The 13,185-nt window shown below is 39.7% G+C and overlaps 1 protein-coding gene across 1 annotated transcript in view; it reads left to right on the top strand.

Moving 5' to 3' along the window:
* Positions 1-13,185, top strand: part of SVOP (SV2 related protein) — a 78,141-nt gene that overhangs the window by 41,693 nt on the left and 23,263 nt on the right. The window contains exons 11-13 of the mRNA XM_077461300.1: positions 1,272-1,348; positions 6,138-6,245; positions 7,927-8,038. Of these exons, the coding sequence (XP_077317426.1) occupies positions 1,272-1,348; positions 6,138-6,245; positions 7,927-8,038 (297 nt within the window). The remainder of the gene's footprint in view (positions 1-1,271; positions 1,349-6,137; positions 6,246-7,926; positions 8,039-13,185) is intronic.

Here is a 13,185-nt window from a genome sequence, read left to right as displayed (position 1 = left end):
CCCAGCTTCACTACTGGCACCTGACCTGTTTGACACATTTCAGTAGTAGTAGGGTTTTAAGATCAGAGGGAATACCCAGTGTTCTTCATCAATTTCCAGGTCATCCTGGCTGAAACTAGTACATCAGCTCTTTAAGCTCTTAAGGTGTACTAACATTATAGAAAATATATTTTTTTTTTATGAGAATGAGGAAGTGTCTAGAGGAGATAGTACGTATCGTAGGGTGACACTACGAACACACCAATATTAATGTGCCAACATCCCGATATGGGTTACATAAGGAAAAAAGACTAATATTAGTAATACTAATATAGGTGGACTTTATACGGCACATGAGTATTCAATCTATAAAGTATTAGAAATATTTTATTATTTAATTATCAAAAATATCATACACATAAAACAATCACATAGGTACAGCAATTATTTACATAAAACATAGTGTTGCTTGACCCATATTGCCTGACCACTGATATTCTCCAGTAAAGTATATAATACAGTAGTTAACAATACAAAGCCATTGGTTTGGTCTCCAATAGTAGAAAAATATTCAGAGTCCCAGAGAGTGGTGTCAGGTATGTGGGTCCGTATTTTTAGTTAGCAAGATAGCTCGACATGTTCCGCATGGGTTTTTTTTAATGTTTTTTTTTTTTTACAAAAGTTATATCACACGTCAGTTTCAGTATGGCAGCCACCAGCAGCATTCCCTGACAACATGGTCTGCAGGTCTCCTGGGGGTGGCAAAGAATATTATAAAAGCTGCCATTAGGATCTCTCAACTTATACATCAGGTGCTCTAGATCAGCAATGTCATGTGCTAAATTAAACAAGAAACAGGCTGACTTTGGCATTCTTCAGCTTAAAACTAACTTATTTTAATACTAACTTATGGTGAGTAAAACTGTGATACAATGAAGATAAAGCAATCAAGCACAATGAGGTGGTGGTGGTGGTGGGGGGGGGGGGGGGGGGATTACTAAAACTGTAGCGTGTAAAACTGGTGCAGCTCTGCATAAAAAACCAATCAGCTTCCGGGGGTTGTATTGTCAAAGTTTAATTGAATAAGCTGCAGTTAGAAGCTGATTGGCTACCATGCACAGCTGCACCAGATTCTGAGTGCTCCAGTTTTAGTAATTCCCCCATGCAAAAGACATTGACCATGTGATATATTTGGTATTATGCAGGTATTCATTCCATACTGTGAAGCTTATCTGTAAAAAAAATCTCATACTGACTGACTAGACAAATAACATAACTTTTTTATACTCCAGGTTTTCCAATGCCTTTTCATACTATGGACTGGTTCTCTTAACCACAGAACTCTTTCAAGCTGGAGATGCATGCAGTAGTAAGTAACAGTGATTTTCACTTTTCATACATCATACTAAGATCTAGCAGTTACAAGATATTATCTATTGTATATCAGTTTTCTATCCTAGGTCCATTTATATCCTTTTTTAAAGTCTAAAAAGGCATATCAAGAGACAAGCTCCAAGCTACCATGCATAACCACTTCTTATCTAATGCCATGTACACACGGCCGGACTTTTCGACAGCAAAGGTCTGACGGAACAAATCCATCAGACAATTCGACCGTGTGTGGGCTTTATCGAACCTTTGCTGTCGAAAAATCAGACGGACTTTAGATTTAGAACATGTTTCAAATTTTTCCGACTACGTCATTACATTCAAATCCATCGGACTTTGGTGTGATTGTGTGTGGCCAAGTCCGTTCGTTCGGAAAGTCCGTCGGAACTCCGCCGAAAATGTCCATTGGGAAGACCGTCGGACCTAGTCTGTCGGAAAGTCTTGTCATGTGTACCCGGCGTAAGTCTTCTTATTAAGAGTCTAACAGCCAAGTCCCGGGCTTTAATGTCCCTGACTGGATTTACCTACAAATCTTTCATTACCTTAATGGCCTTGGAAGTCAAGAGAGCTTTTCCAGAGATTGCACACCTTTTGAGTCCATCTGCACGCAGTCATCCCCATAAGTGTCAGAAACCATGAATCAGACTGAGACAGAAGTACAATTAAATCTCACATGTTTATTAATAAAAATAAAAAGGTAAATTAGAAAAAGCGTAGTCAAGCATAGCCAGAGTCCAGTTACCAGAGTGAGTAGTCAGCCAGGCCAGAAGTCAGGGATCCAAGTAGCAACAGCAATTAGGTTAAGGAGCCAGAAGGGATGTCAGCAAGCCAGTCCTTAAACAAACCGCAGGAGATGGTTTCTATTGATGTTACCAAGGCGAAGGCAAAGGTGAAGTGAGCTGGAAGGCTTTAAGTAGGCAGGTCAGACGAGCATCATCAGGAACAGCTGGTAACTGTGGAGAGAGAAGAGAGCTGGCAATTAGCCGACAGCTGAGCGGCCAGCCCAGAGAAGGAAGGGCTAAGCCAGCCCTGACAATAAGTTAATCTCGTATCTGAGATTTATTCGTTGTTTTTGGCCACTATTTCTCCTGACAGTGGGGTTGCATGTAAGGCTTGGGAGAAGGACTTAGATTGTCATCTGGAAGCAGAGGACTGGGAGCGAATCAATACCTTGACACACAAGGGTTCCCTTAAATTCCATATGCAGGGGAATGCTTCTAATATTCGTACTGATTGGTACAAGATGCCATACCTCTTGCATTAAATCTGCCTGACGGCAACAGACCGTTGTTGGTGCTGCCTTGCGGATGAGGGAAAATTTCTCCACACCTTGGTACTTTCTGTATCGGGGTTATAATATTGTGGCTCAGGTGACTGGGATGTCCATTGACTTTTGTTTTTAAGGTTTGTATTTTTCATTTTTGTACTAAGTCTTTAATAAAAATCTCATTGAAAAAAAAAATATTAAGAGTAAAATGTAAAAATAGTTAACAGGATATGGCAGCAGGGCCAGAGTGGGCAGAACCAAATCAGAATAATTGTTTAATTATTCTGTTTGCTTTTCTTTTTTTGTTACATGGCAAGGCCACCTCTCGAACCATAACATTATTGGCAATAATAATTGGGGGAATGCAGACACTGCTGATATGAATCACAATACTCTCTATAACTCATGCAACTACCATCCAAAGCAGGGTTCTCAAACTGGCGGCCCTCCAGGTGTTGCAAAATGACAAGTCCCATGAGGCATTGCAAGGGTGACAGTTACAAGTATGACTCCCTCAGGCAGAGGCATGATGGGACTTGTAGTTCCGCAACAGCTGGAGGGCCACCAGTTTGAGAAAACCTCATCTAAAGCCTCTTGGTTGATGTTTGTACAGTTTCTTTAGCAGCTCTAAATAAAGCTTCTAAAAATGCATTTTTTTTTCTATGATTAATAATTTCATAGTCAATAGCAAGTGTAAAATTAAAAAGGGTGCACTTGGCCAATGTAGTTAAAGACTGCTGCACTAAAAAAATCCCAGGATTGGTGGGATGCGATAAATGTGGTAGTATATATATATATAAAGTCCGCTTTTAAAATTAAGTGCATAAGGCTCATAAGTACCATGTGTGTATAAACAACTGATACAAAATAATTGAAACAAACCAGTGAAGAAACAAAGTCTGAAAAACAAGAGCCCTGAAATGAAAAATAAAAAATAGTGGTGCAAAAACTGGTTGGTGAGTTCAAAATGATGGTTGTATTACAAACAACTTTGGTAACAAAGAACGTGTGTATGAAATAAATTAGTCTATCTATTAATCATCTGCTATATCAAATGACAGTGTCCATCCAAAACATTGCATACATGAAAGTTCAATGCTAACATATCCAAAAAAGCTTCACCACCATGTTAAGGAGTAAATAGATGGCAGCTTACCAGATCCTAAGTGCCGGTTCACACAGGGATGGCTTAAAAGTCATCTGACTCTGAAGCTGCCCGCAGCGTGGATTGACTCCTTTAATAGAAGTCAATGCAAGCCGCTCCGAAGTCACCCCAAAATAGTGCAGGAACCTTTTTCTAAGTCAGAGCGACTTGAGTCGCTCCTATTAGAACGGTTCCATTGCACTGCGCGCCACGTGTCAGGCAACTATGTCATCTGACAGTTCACCCCTGTGTGAATTGGGACTAACAGAATCTATATGCACGTGTCTCCAGAAAGGGAAATCAGCTGTTGATGACTGGAACTCAGGCTGAACACTGACTCCACCTGCTGATGTAGAAATCCCAACAGGATCCATGTATGGGTGTCCCCACCAGGATAATTCAGCTAATTGTGATCAATATCTGGGTTTCACATTGGCTTGAAGTGCTCAGAAACAAGCGTGTTGGAGAGGTAAAAAAAAGCTCATAGTGCATTAACTTTTTAAACGAATAAGAGTTTAATAAGGTTGCACTTACAAAATTTAAATCCTTTTGTGGAGACATGCGCATATAGATCCTGTTAGGATCTTAGGATCTGGTAAGCTGACATCTATTTACTCCTTAACATGGTAGTGAAGCATTTTTGGATATGTTTGCAGAGAACTTTCACTTATGCGCTGTGATGAATGGACACTGTCATTTGATATAGCAGATGATTTATAGATGGACTAATTTATTTCATACACTAGAGCTGCACGATTCTGGCCAAAATGAGAATCACGATTTTTTTGCTTGGAATAAAAAGATCACAATTCTCATGAAGTAAAATCTTCCATATTATACAAAAAAAAAGAAAAGGGGCTAACTTTACTGGTTCGTTTTTTTTGTTTATTTTTTTAATTCATTAAAGTCATTTAAAAAAAATGCATTTGAAAGACTGCTGCGCAAATAAAGTGCGACATAAAATATTGCAACAACCACCATTTTATTCTCTAGGTTAGTGATTCTCAACCAAGGTTTCGTGGAACCCTAGGGTTCCTCAAAGTTGCTAGGGGTTCCTTCAGCATTGGGCAATTTCTGTCCATTCCCACTGACACCATTGATCTTTTTAGCTATATGTAAGGATGTAATTCTTCCCAATGACCACAAATGTAAGGGCCATTCTTCCCACTGACCATTAAAATTAATGTATTGCGAGTTGTAGATTTATAATTTTTAGCAGGGGTTCCTCGAGACCGCAGAACTATTTCAAGGGTTCCTCTGTGTTGAAAAGGTTGAGAAAGGCTGCTCTAGGGTGTCTACTAAAAAAAATATATAATATATAATATTATATATATAATATTTGGGGGTTCTAAGTAATTTTCTAGCAAAAAAAAAAAAAAAGATTTTATTTTGAAACCCACAAATGTCAGAAAAAGGTTTAGTGTTTAAGTGGTTAAACTTTTTTCACTTACACACAAAGTCTATTCCATTGACAAATTGTTACAATGTTTATAGTGAAGTTCAACTAATAAAGAATGTTTTGATTCTTGGCAGACTGACAGTTTTTTTTCCTTCCTTTCTTTTGATGGCTGTGGCTTCAGAAGAGCAGAGAGAATTATTTGCATAGAAAGAATTGTGAAACACTTTAGGCAAGATCGCCATAACAATCCTTGACGATTAAGGGTCCTTTCACATGGGGCTGAGCAGGGAGATGACAGGTCTGTCTCTGCACACTGCGCAGGGACGGACCTGTCACAGCGCCGCTCTCCCCTATGGGAGATCGGATGACGACGGACCGCAGTGCCCGTTGTCACCCGATCGGATCCGCAGACGGATGGAAAAATAGCTTTTTCCTCCGTTACACTTTTTCGGATCGGAGCGGGTCGGATGTCAGCGGACATGTCACCGCTGACATCCGACGCTCCATAGAGCTCTATGGAGCACCCGTTCAGGTCCGCCTGAAAAACTGACAGGCGGGCCTGAACGGGACGTCAGTGTGAAAGGAGCCTAATTGTGCAGCTCTGTCATACACACGTTCATTGTTACCAAAGTTGTTTCTAATACAGCCATCATTTTGAACTCATCAACCAGATATTTTTTTATTTTTCATTTCAGGACTCCTGTTTTTCAGACTTTGTTTCACTGGTTTTTTGAATTTTTTTTATTATATTGTATCAATTGTTTATACCCACGTGGTACTTCAATATAAGCTTATTTACTTAATTTTGACAGCGCACTTTATATTTATTACCACAAATAACATTGCCAACAAGTGTTGTAATTGTAATTACACTTTTTCCCAGAGTTTGCTCTTTTCAGGACATGATCTAGTTTTATTTTTTGTGATTATTCTTATCGGTATATTTTACTCTCTTCTAGTTTCCAGCCGCAGGAAGACAGCGAAGCCAAAGTGCAGCCTGTCCTGTGAATTTTTAACTGTGGAAGATTATACTGATTTATTATGGACCACACTATCAGAATTCCCTGGTTAGTACACAGATAAGGTGCAAGCAAAGAGCTTTTACCTTCATTTCCACAAGCAATTTAAGCTTGTAACCTAATATGTTCAGTGTAATGCAAATACAAGTTTGTCAATCAAAAATTATCTGTGATTCAAAGTAATATCAAATGTTAATTCATTTGATAGGACATATTGGCATGAAAATCGGCCATTTCACTGCCCTTGTGATTTAACAGGTTGTTAAAGTAGAACTAAACGTAAAACTTTATTTTTTTACATTTTGTATTGAGAAAGGGAAGGATTTTTTGCCACCTTTCAACCATTGGAGAGATTTTCCTTCAAATAACCATAATAGGAAGTGAGAAATCCCTCCAAATGTAGGGAATCTCTTGTCACCAGGGTTACCAAAACTAATGTCCCCACTGGAAGATTTACCCTGTATCCCTGTTCTGGTGACAATCCAATTTTGGGGTTTTCCTTTCAGTGATAATAATAAAGGAGACAGTGATTATTCATAACAGGGACACAAACAGCAAGAAAAAACTGACAGGGGTTCTAATCCCTCTCCACTCTATCCAAAACTAAAATAAATAAATAAATAAAAGTTTTGCCTTTAGTTATACTTTAAATGCCTAAAACATATGGTAGTTTGAAACTTCATTTGGATCTAATATATCAATGAATATTAATTTGCATTTGATTATAAAATCAAGGAAAACTTGATTGGCTTAAATGTAAACAGATGTAAAGAGATATTTTTTAAACTGATCTGAAAGTCACTGCCAAATACAAACGAACTTGACACCAGTGTGCATTAAGCTTAGTACGCATTATGAGAAAATCAGACAATCTGACGTTCATTTTTTGATGAAAGTCCATATCATGATGTAGTCCAAAATGGCACTGACTTCTGCGAAAAGTCTCGACCAACAAAGACAAACATTAGGTTTTTGGACGACCATTCGTCCATTTTTGTTGCATGCTTGTCTCATGTCAAAAGTGAAGAGGTTACTCACCATAAGAAAATTTAGGTACAACAGGATACAACTTCAGAAGTGACATCATTTGTTTAATAGTTGTATGCTTTCTTTTGTTTCTGATCATGCTTAATCTTGCTCTTACAATTTTTTTCGTACGCAACCTGTACTAATTTAACGAAAATCGGACATTGAGTTCACATATGACAAACATTTTATAGTCTGCTCGTCCAGCTTTTGTCTGCCAAAAAACTGGAATCGGCTGTCGAAAGCACCGTACTAACGATCTGAAAATCGTCAGATCCTTCTGACAAAATTTTCCATTTCCAATTTTCGTATCATGTGTATGGGCCTTTAGGGTCCATACACACTGGGCTTAAAAAATACTGCTTCTACAGGAGTTTTTTTTTTCTCCTGCCTATATGTCCATGCACATTAGGGCTTTTAGAGGTATAGTTCAAGAGGAGAGTTTAGAGACAGACAAAAAATCCATGACAAGTGCGTTTTTTTGAGAAGTTTTCAAGCAGAAAAAACATTAAATGCTTTTAAACACGGCGTTTAGGACTGTTCAGTGTTTCAGTGTACATTGACTATACTGAAAAATTAGCAGAAGGGAATGTTTTGGAGAAAAAACGCTTATTAAAGCAAGTGTCCAAAATTCTGGTTGATATTCTTGACAAAATTGTATATTTATCTTTATGATAGCTATGTATCCTGTGTTTCATCTTAGGTGTGTTGGTGACTTTATGGATCATTGACCGACTGGGGAGGAAGAAGACAATGGCCATCTGCTTTTTTGTTTTCTCTTTTTGCGCACTTCTTCTGTTTCTTTGTGTTGGAAGGTAATGTAATATGATTGACACATATTACAATTTTTCAGTAATCCTTTGGTAAAATACCATTACCCTACAACACTAACCATACACTGAAACTTAAGCCGCGTACACGCGGGGCGGACTGTCTGGCCAACTTAGTCCGTCAGACAATCCGACGGACAGTCCGTCATACTTTCGAATGAACGGACTTGACCACACACACCACTTTTTGAGCGGACTAATACGGCGTACTAAGTCCGCCATACTATCCGCCCTACTTTTGAAATGAACGGACTCGCCCACACACGCGGAGGAAAGTCCGCTCATTTCGAGCGCGTCTCCAGGTAGGCGGGGCCCGCGAAAGAGACGTCGCTGGCCCCGCCGCCTGGTATGGACTTAAAGGGGAACCCCAACGCCGAAAAAAATCGGCGTGAGGGTGCCCTCCAAGTCCACAACAGACCCTTGTCCGAGCACGCTACCTGGCCGGCCAGGAAAGGGGGGCGAGCGAGCGCCCACCCCTCCTGAGCCGTACCAGGCCGCGTGCCCTCAACATGGAGGGGTGCCTTGGGGAAGGGGGGGCCGCGCGGCCCCCCGACCCCAAAGCACCTTGTCCCCATGTTGATGAGGACAAGGGCCTCTTCCCGACAACCCTGGACGGACTGTCCGCTGAAATGTGTTTCGGCGGACTAAGTAGGCCAGACAGTCCGCCCGTGTGTACGCGGCTTTAGACAGTCGAAAACCAGGCTTTAACAGCATGATTTGTAAACTGTCTGGGACAGTGCATTCTCCCACCACACAATATGGTAAGCAGAGTTTTGACAAAGCACTTAAAACCCAAAGTTTATGGAATCTTCATACTCTGGATAAAGTCAGAATCAAAGTGTCCATCTTTTTCAAGCTGGAGAACACTAGAGAACTGCTTTTAATTTTATTTGATATCAATAAAATAAACAAGTGTTATATGTTTATGGGTGCTGTGATTTTTCTGCTTACCATATTAGTAACTTGTAAAGCAGGACATTTTGGAACTGATTTTGCTGAACTTGGACACATAGCTAGCAATAACTTCTATAATATTTCTCTCCTCATGGGTTCTTTTTAAAGGACAGCTAAACACATATCAGATTACGTGATTTTGGATGGAGTGGCGTCATTATGGGGCTGCAGGGGGCATGGACCACACCCGGGTGACACTGAACAGAGGGGTGACAGCAAGTTGGAATGGTGTCATCCCCCCCCCTCCATCCGTGACAGCACACGGAACGGCACGCCGACCGCATCAATCACAAGGACATGTTTGGGGTGCACACTGTGATAGTGCACTGTCGGCCAAAAACTTGCCTGACCAGTGCCCTGCTGGGCACTGTGGCAGGCTAGACAGAAGAGAGCACGATGGAAGGGGGTGGGTGAATTTTGGGTCTTAAACTTGTTCCTATGATTGCTATGTGTTATTGCAGGTTACATGTTATTCTTAACATTTCTGAGTAGGCATGAACATTGCTAAGCCATCTGTTTTTTTCATGGGATGTGACAATGTTGTTGCTGTGCTATGCATAGACCCATCCAGATGCTCAGCATAGTATTCAAGTAACTAGACTTCTACATTCTATTTGGGCATTCAGGAATGAGGCACATGTGTCAAACAATTGGCAAAGGTGCCATTAATCCTTTAAACAGCAATTCCAACCATTAAAAAAACAACTTAAACTATACAGTGAACAGATAAAACCAAAAAAGAAATCCCTTATAGGGTGGACTTTTAAGGCACAGGATATTTATTCTCCCAAAGAAGTAAATTCAATAGTATATTTTGAAAAATTTATTGCAAAAAAGATACATAGAAAAAACGTATATACACAGTAAAATCATGAAGTGTTTGAGCAATATTCAAGAAATAATTACAACATGTAAATATACATTATAGTCAGAGAAAAAGGGGTTTCTCACATCCGACACATTTCGGAGACTGTAAATTCCTCCTTCTTCAGGGGTAAGAATGTAAGAGAAACCCTATTGCAAAAAGATTATAGCAGAACAGTATATCAAAAAATATGTCAAAGTAAACAATATATACACAAAAAAATATTATATATGAAAAAATATAATAGACTTACGAATGCTCAAACAGTATGTGCCATCACACTTCATTTAGTTTAAAAACATGTGTTGGGACAAGGACACTCAAACATCTTCACTCTAGGGGTGCCCAGGAAATATAGATAGATAAAGGGGTCTATGCCCATCAGCCGGCAGAGGAACTGTAGGATATTTTGATGCTGATTTCCCTTCCACCAACAAAAGGGGGTGTAACATGTGAGCCGCAAAAGGCAGGAAGAGCCAAAGAGAGGCACAAAAGTAAGAGAACCCTAAAAGTAAGACGAATGAGATATATAGATATATAGTTATTAAAAAATGTAGTGTAAACAGGGGTGACATTTTTACATATTTATTAGAAATAACTATCTACCTGTACAGTGAACAGATTCTCCACATTAATTTCTCACGTGACTTTTACAACAAATCTGTGTAAACCATATTGGTAAAATCATTAACCTCTATTTACAACATTAAATAAAACATAAAAATGTATAGTGGCTGGAATATCATATGAATACATAAAAATGAAATATAATGTATTTTTTTTTTTTCATATATAATCTTTATTTACGCCTCCAATGGGCGAAATCAGGTCAGTACAATTCCAAAGTGAAATATAACATACCAATTACAACTGAAATATAGTCTTATTCATCTAATATATGGCGGACCAGCTGAGCGAGATTGCTTATAAAGCCTATCACCAGCCGGCGCCTCCTCTTATTATTTCCTATATAAGGAAAATACATGTACCATACCTAACCTCACTCTTTTCCTTTTTTTTTCCAATAAAAAAAAAGGGGGGGGGGGGGGCAAAGGAAAGGGAAGTTAGCTATCTCTGGTTTTGGAAAGCCATGACATTAACGGCATAGCACTCATTTATGGCTCTCCTGTCCAAGGAGGGCTAACCCCTCCTCCGACAGGATGAATTGTTTCCAGGCACTCCAAATCCGAGTGTATTTATCCCATTGGTGTTGCTCCACCGCCAGCAAGTCTTCCATTCCATTAACATCTATTACCTTATGCAGCCAGTCAGCCGCTGTTGGCGGTATTTGGTTTTTCCAAAAGAGTGGGATGCAGGACTTTGAAGCGCTTAGCAAATGCCTTAATATTGCTTTTTGATAATAATTGTCAGCAATATCCGAAACCTGAAGTAAGAAAAATGCTGGATCACCAGGGATCTTATACTCCGTGAATTTTTGGGACACTTCTTGGACTGTCTTCCAGAAGTGGGTCAATTTAGGGCATGACCAGAATATATGAAGTAACGTACCTCTATCTCCCTCACATCTCCAGCAGCGGTCAGTAATATCCGAGTAGTATTGGTGCAAGAGATGGGGTGTAAGGTACCATCTTGTCAGTACTTTATAATTGGATTCTTGAATTTTCGTACAGGCTGAAGACTTCAGAGAAAGTCTGAATATGTTCTGAGTTTGAGCCAATGTAAATTTCCGTTGTAGATCCTGTTCCCATTTTTCCAGAAACGGCAGATGGAATGGAACTACTGGGCAGTTCAGCATGGAGTATATTTTGGACAAAACCTGTGTTATATTGCCCACGCCAGAGCAATATTCCTCCAGCGACGTCAAAGGAAAAATTTCCAGGGCAAAATTTCCAGGGTTAGGTATAGTGTCCAAAAATGTCGTAGCTGACAAGCTGACCAAACATTTAATTTAAAAAGGCCTTCTTCGGTCGTTAATTCCTCAATTGAGGACCATTTTATGAGAAAATGAGATGCCTGTATTATACCAGAACAGTATAAATTGACAAAGTTGTGTGAGCACAGACCAGGGGGAGAATTGCGGATTCCCCAAAATTAGGAAAAGAAGACTCCATGGAGGAAAGGGAATGCCTTTTAATAGCCACAGAACCAATACGAAGCATCGTACCTACTAAACGGTGATTTTTTTGTGATGATTGAAGATGTCCATAACACCACAAGGCCCTTGAAAGTCGAATGGATGTTTGAGCTTGTTCTATCTGAGTCCATAATTTAAGTTGGCCATGATGGCACCAGTCAATAATTCTACCTACATGTATTGCTTGATAGTATACCGAAATGTTTGGAAGGGCCAAGCCGCCATATTGCTTAGGTAAGGACAATAGGTGAAAAGAGAGCCGTGGCTTCTTGTACGCCCATACAAACTTAATAAAGAGCGAGTTAATATGTTTAAAATAGGAAGGTGGAATTCTAACTGGAAGGTCTTGAAGTAAGTAAAGAAATTTAGGTAAAATACACATTGTCAGTAAATTAATTCTACCAAACCATGAGCATGCGAATCTTAGACAGAAGCGGGGAGAAATTAAGTTAAAAAATACGAGACATATCCCTGGGGATATAAGTACCTATATACTGCAAAGCCGTCTCCGTCCATTTAAATGTAACCCCTTGCCGCGAGCGTACGCAGATGTGCGTACTCGTATTCCGGGGGTTATACCGGGATGATGCCCGCACCTGCAGGCATCATCCCGGTACTGATTTTTAGAGCCGGCGATTGGCTTTCCAGCCATAACAACCAAAGCGGCTTCCTTCCAGTCTCCTAATGGTAAACACGGAAGCGACCTCATGACATCACTTCCCGTTTACTCGGCTGCCAAGGGCGCCAGATTTAAAAATATATACACTATTCAGAATCGCCGAAAATGGCGATCTGAATACTTTGAAGTGTAAAGGAGGGATCGGGGGTCTTTTAGAGTACCTATAAAGAGTACCTGTCACCACCTATTACTGTCACAAGGGATGTTTATATTCCTTGTGACAGCAATAAAAGTGATCAAAAAAAATTTTTTTTTTGAAAAAACAATTTATTAATTAAAAATAAATAAATAAATAAAATTTTAAAGTGCCCGCCGTCCCCGCGACCTCGTGAAGCAAAGAAAACACATACGGAAGTTGCGAACGCATATGTAAACGGTGTTAAAAATCACACATGTGAGGCATCACCGCGATCGTCAGAGCAAGAGCAATAATTCTAGCACTAGACCTCCTCTGTAACTCTAACCTGGTAACCGGGAAAAAAAAATTAAAGCGTTGCCTATTGAGATTTTTAGGTACCGTAGTTTATCGTCATTCCACG

The sequence above is a fragment of the Lithobates pipiens genome, unplaced genomic scaffold, assembly GCF_037356315.1.
Source record: "Lithobates pipiens isolate NorthernLeopardFrog02 unplaced genomic scaffold, aLitPip1_a1.2 Scaffold_3, whole genome shotgun sequence".
NCBI lineage: Eukaryota > Metazoa > Chordata > Amphibia > Anura > Ranidae > Lithobates > Lithobates pipiens.
Note: the sequence above shows the minus strand (reverse complement) of the source record. Positions and strands in the feature narration are given on the sequence as shown.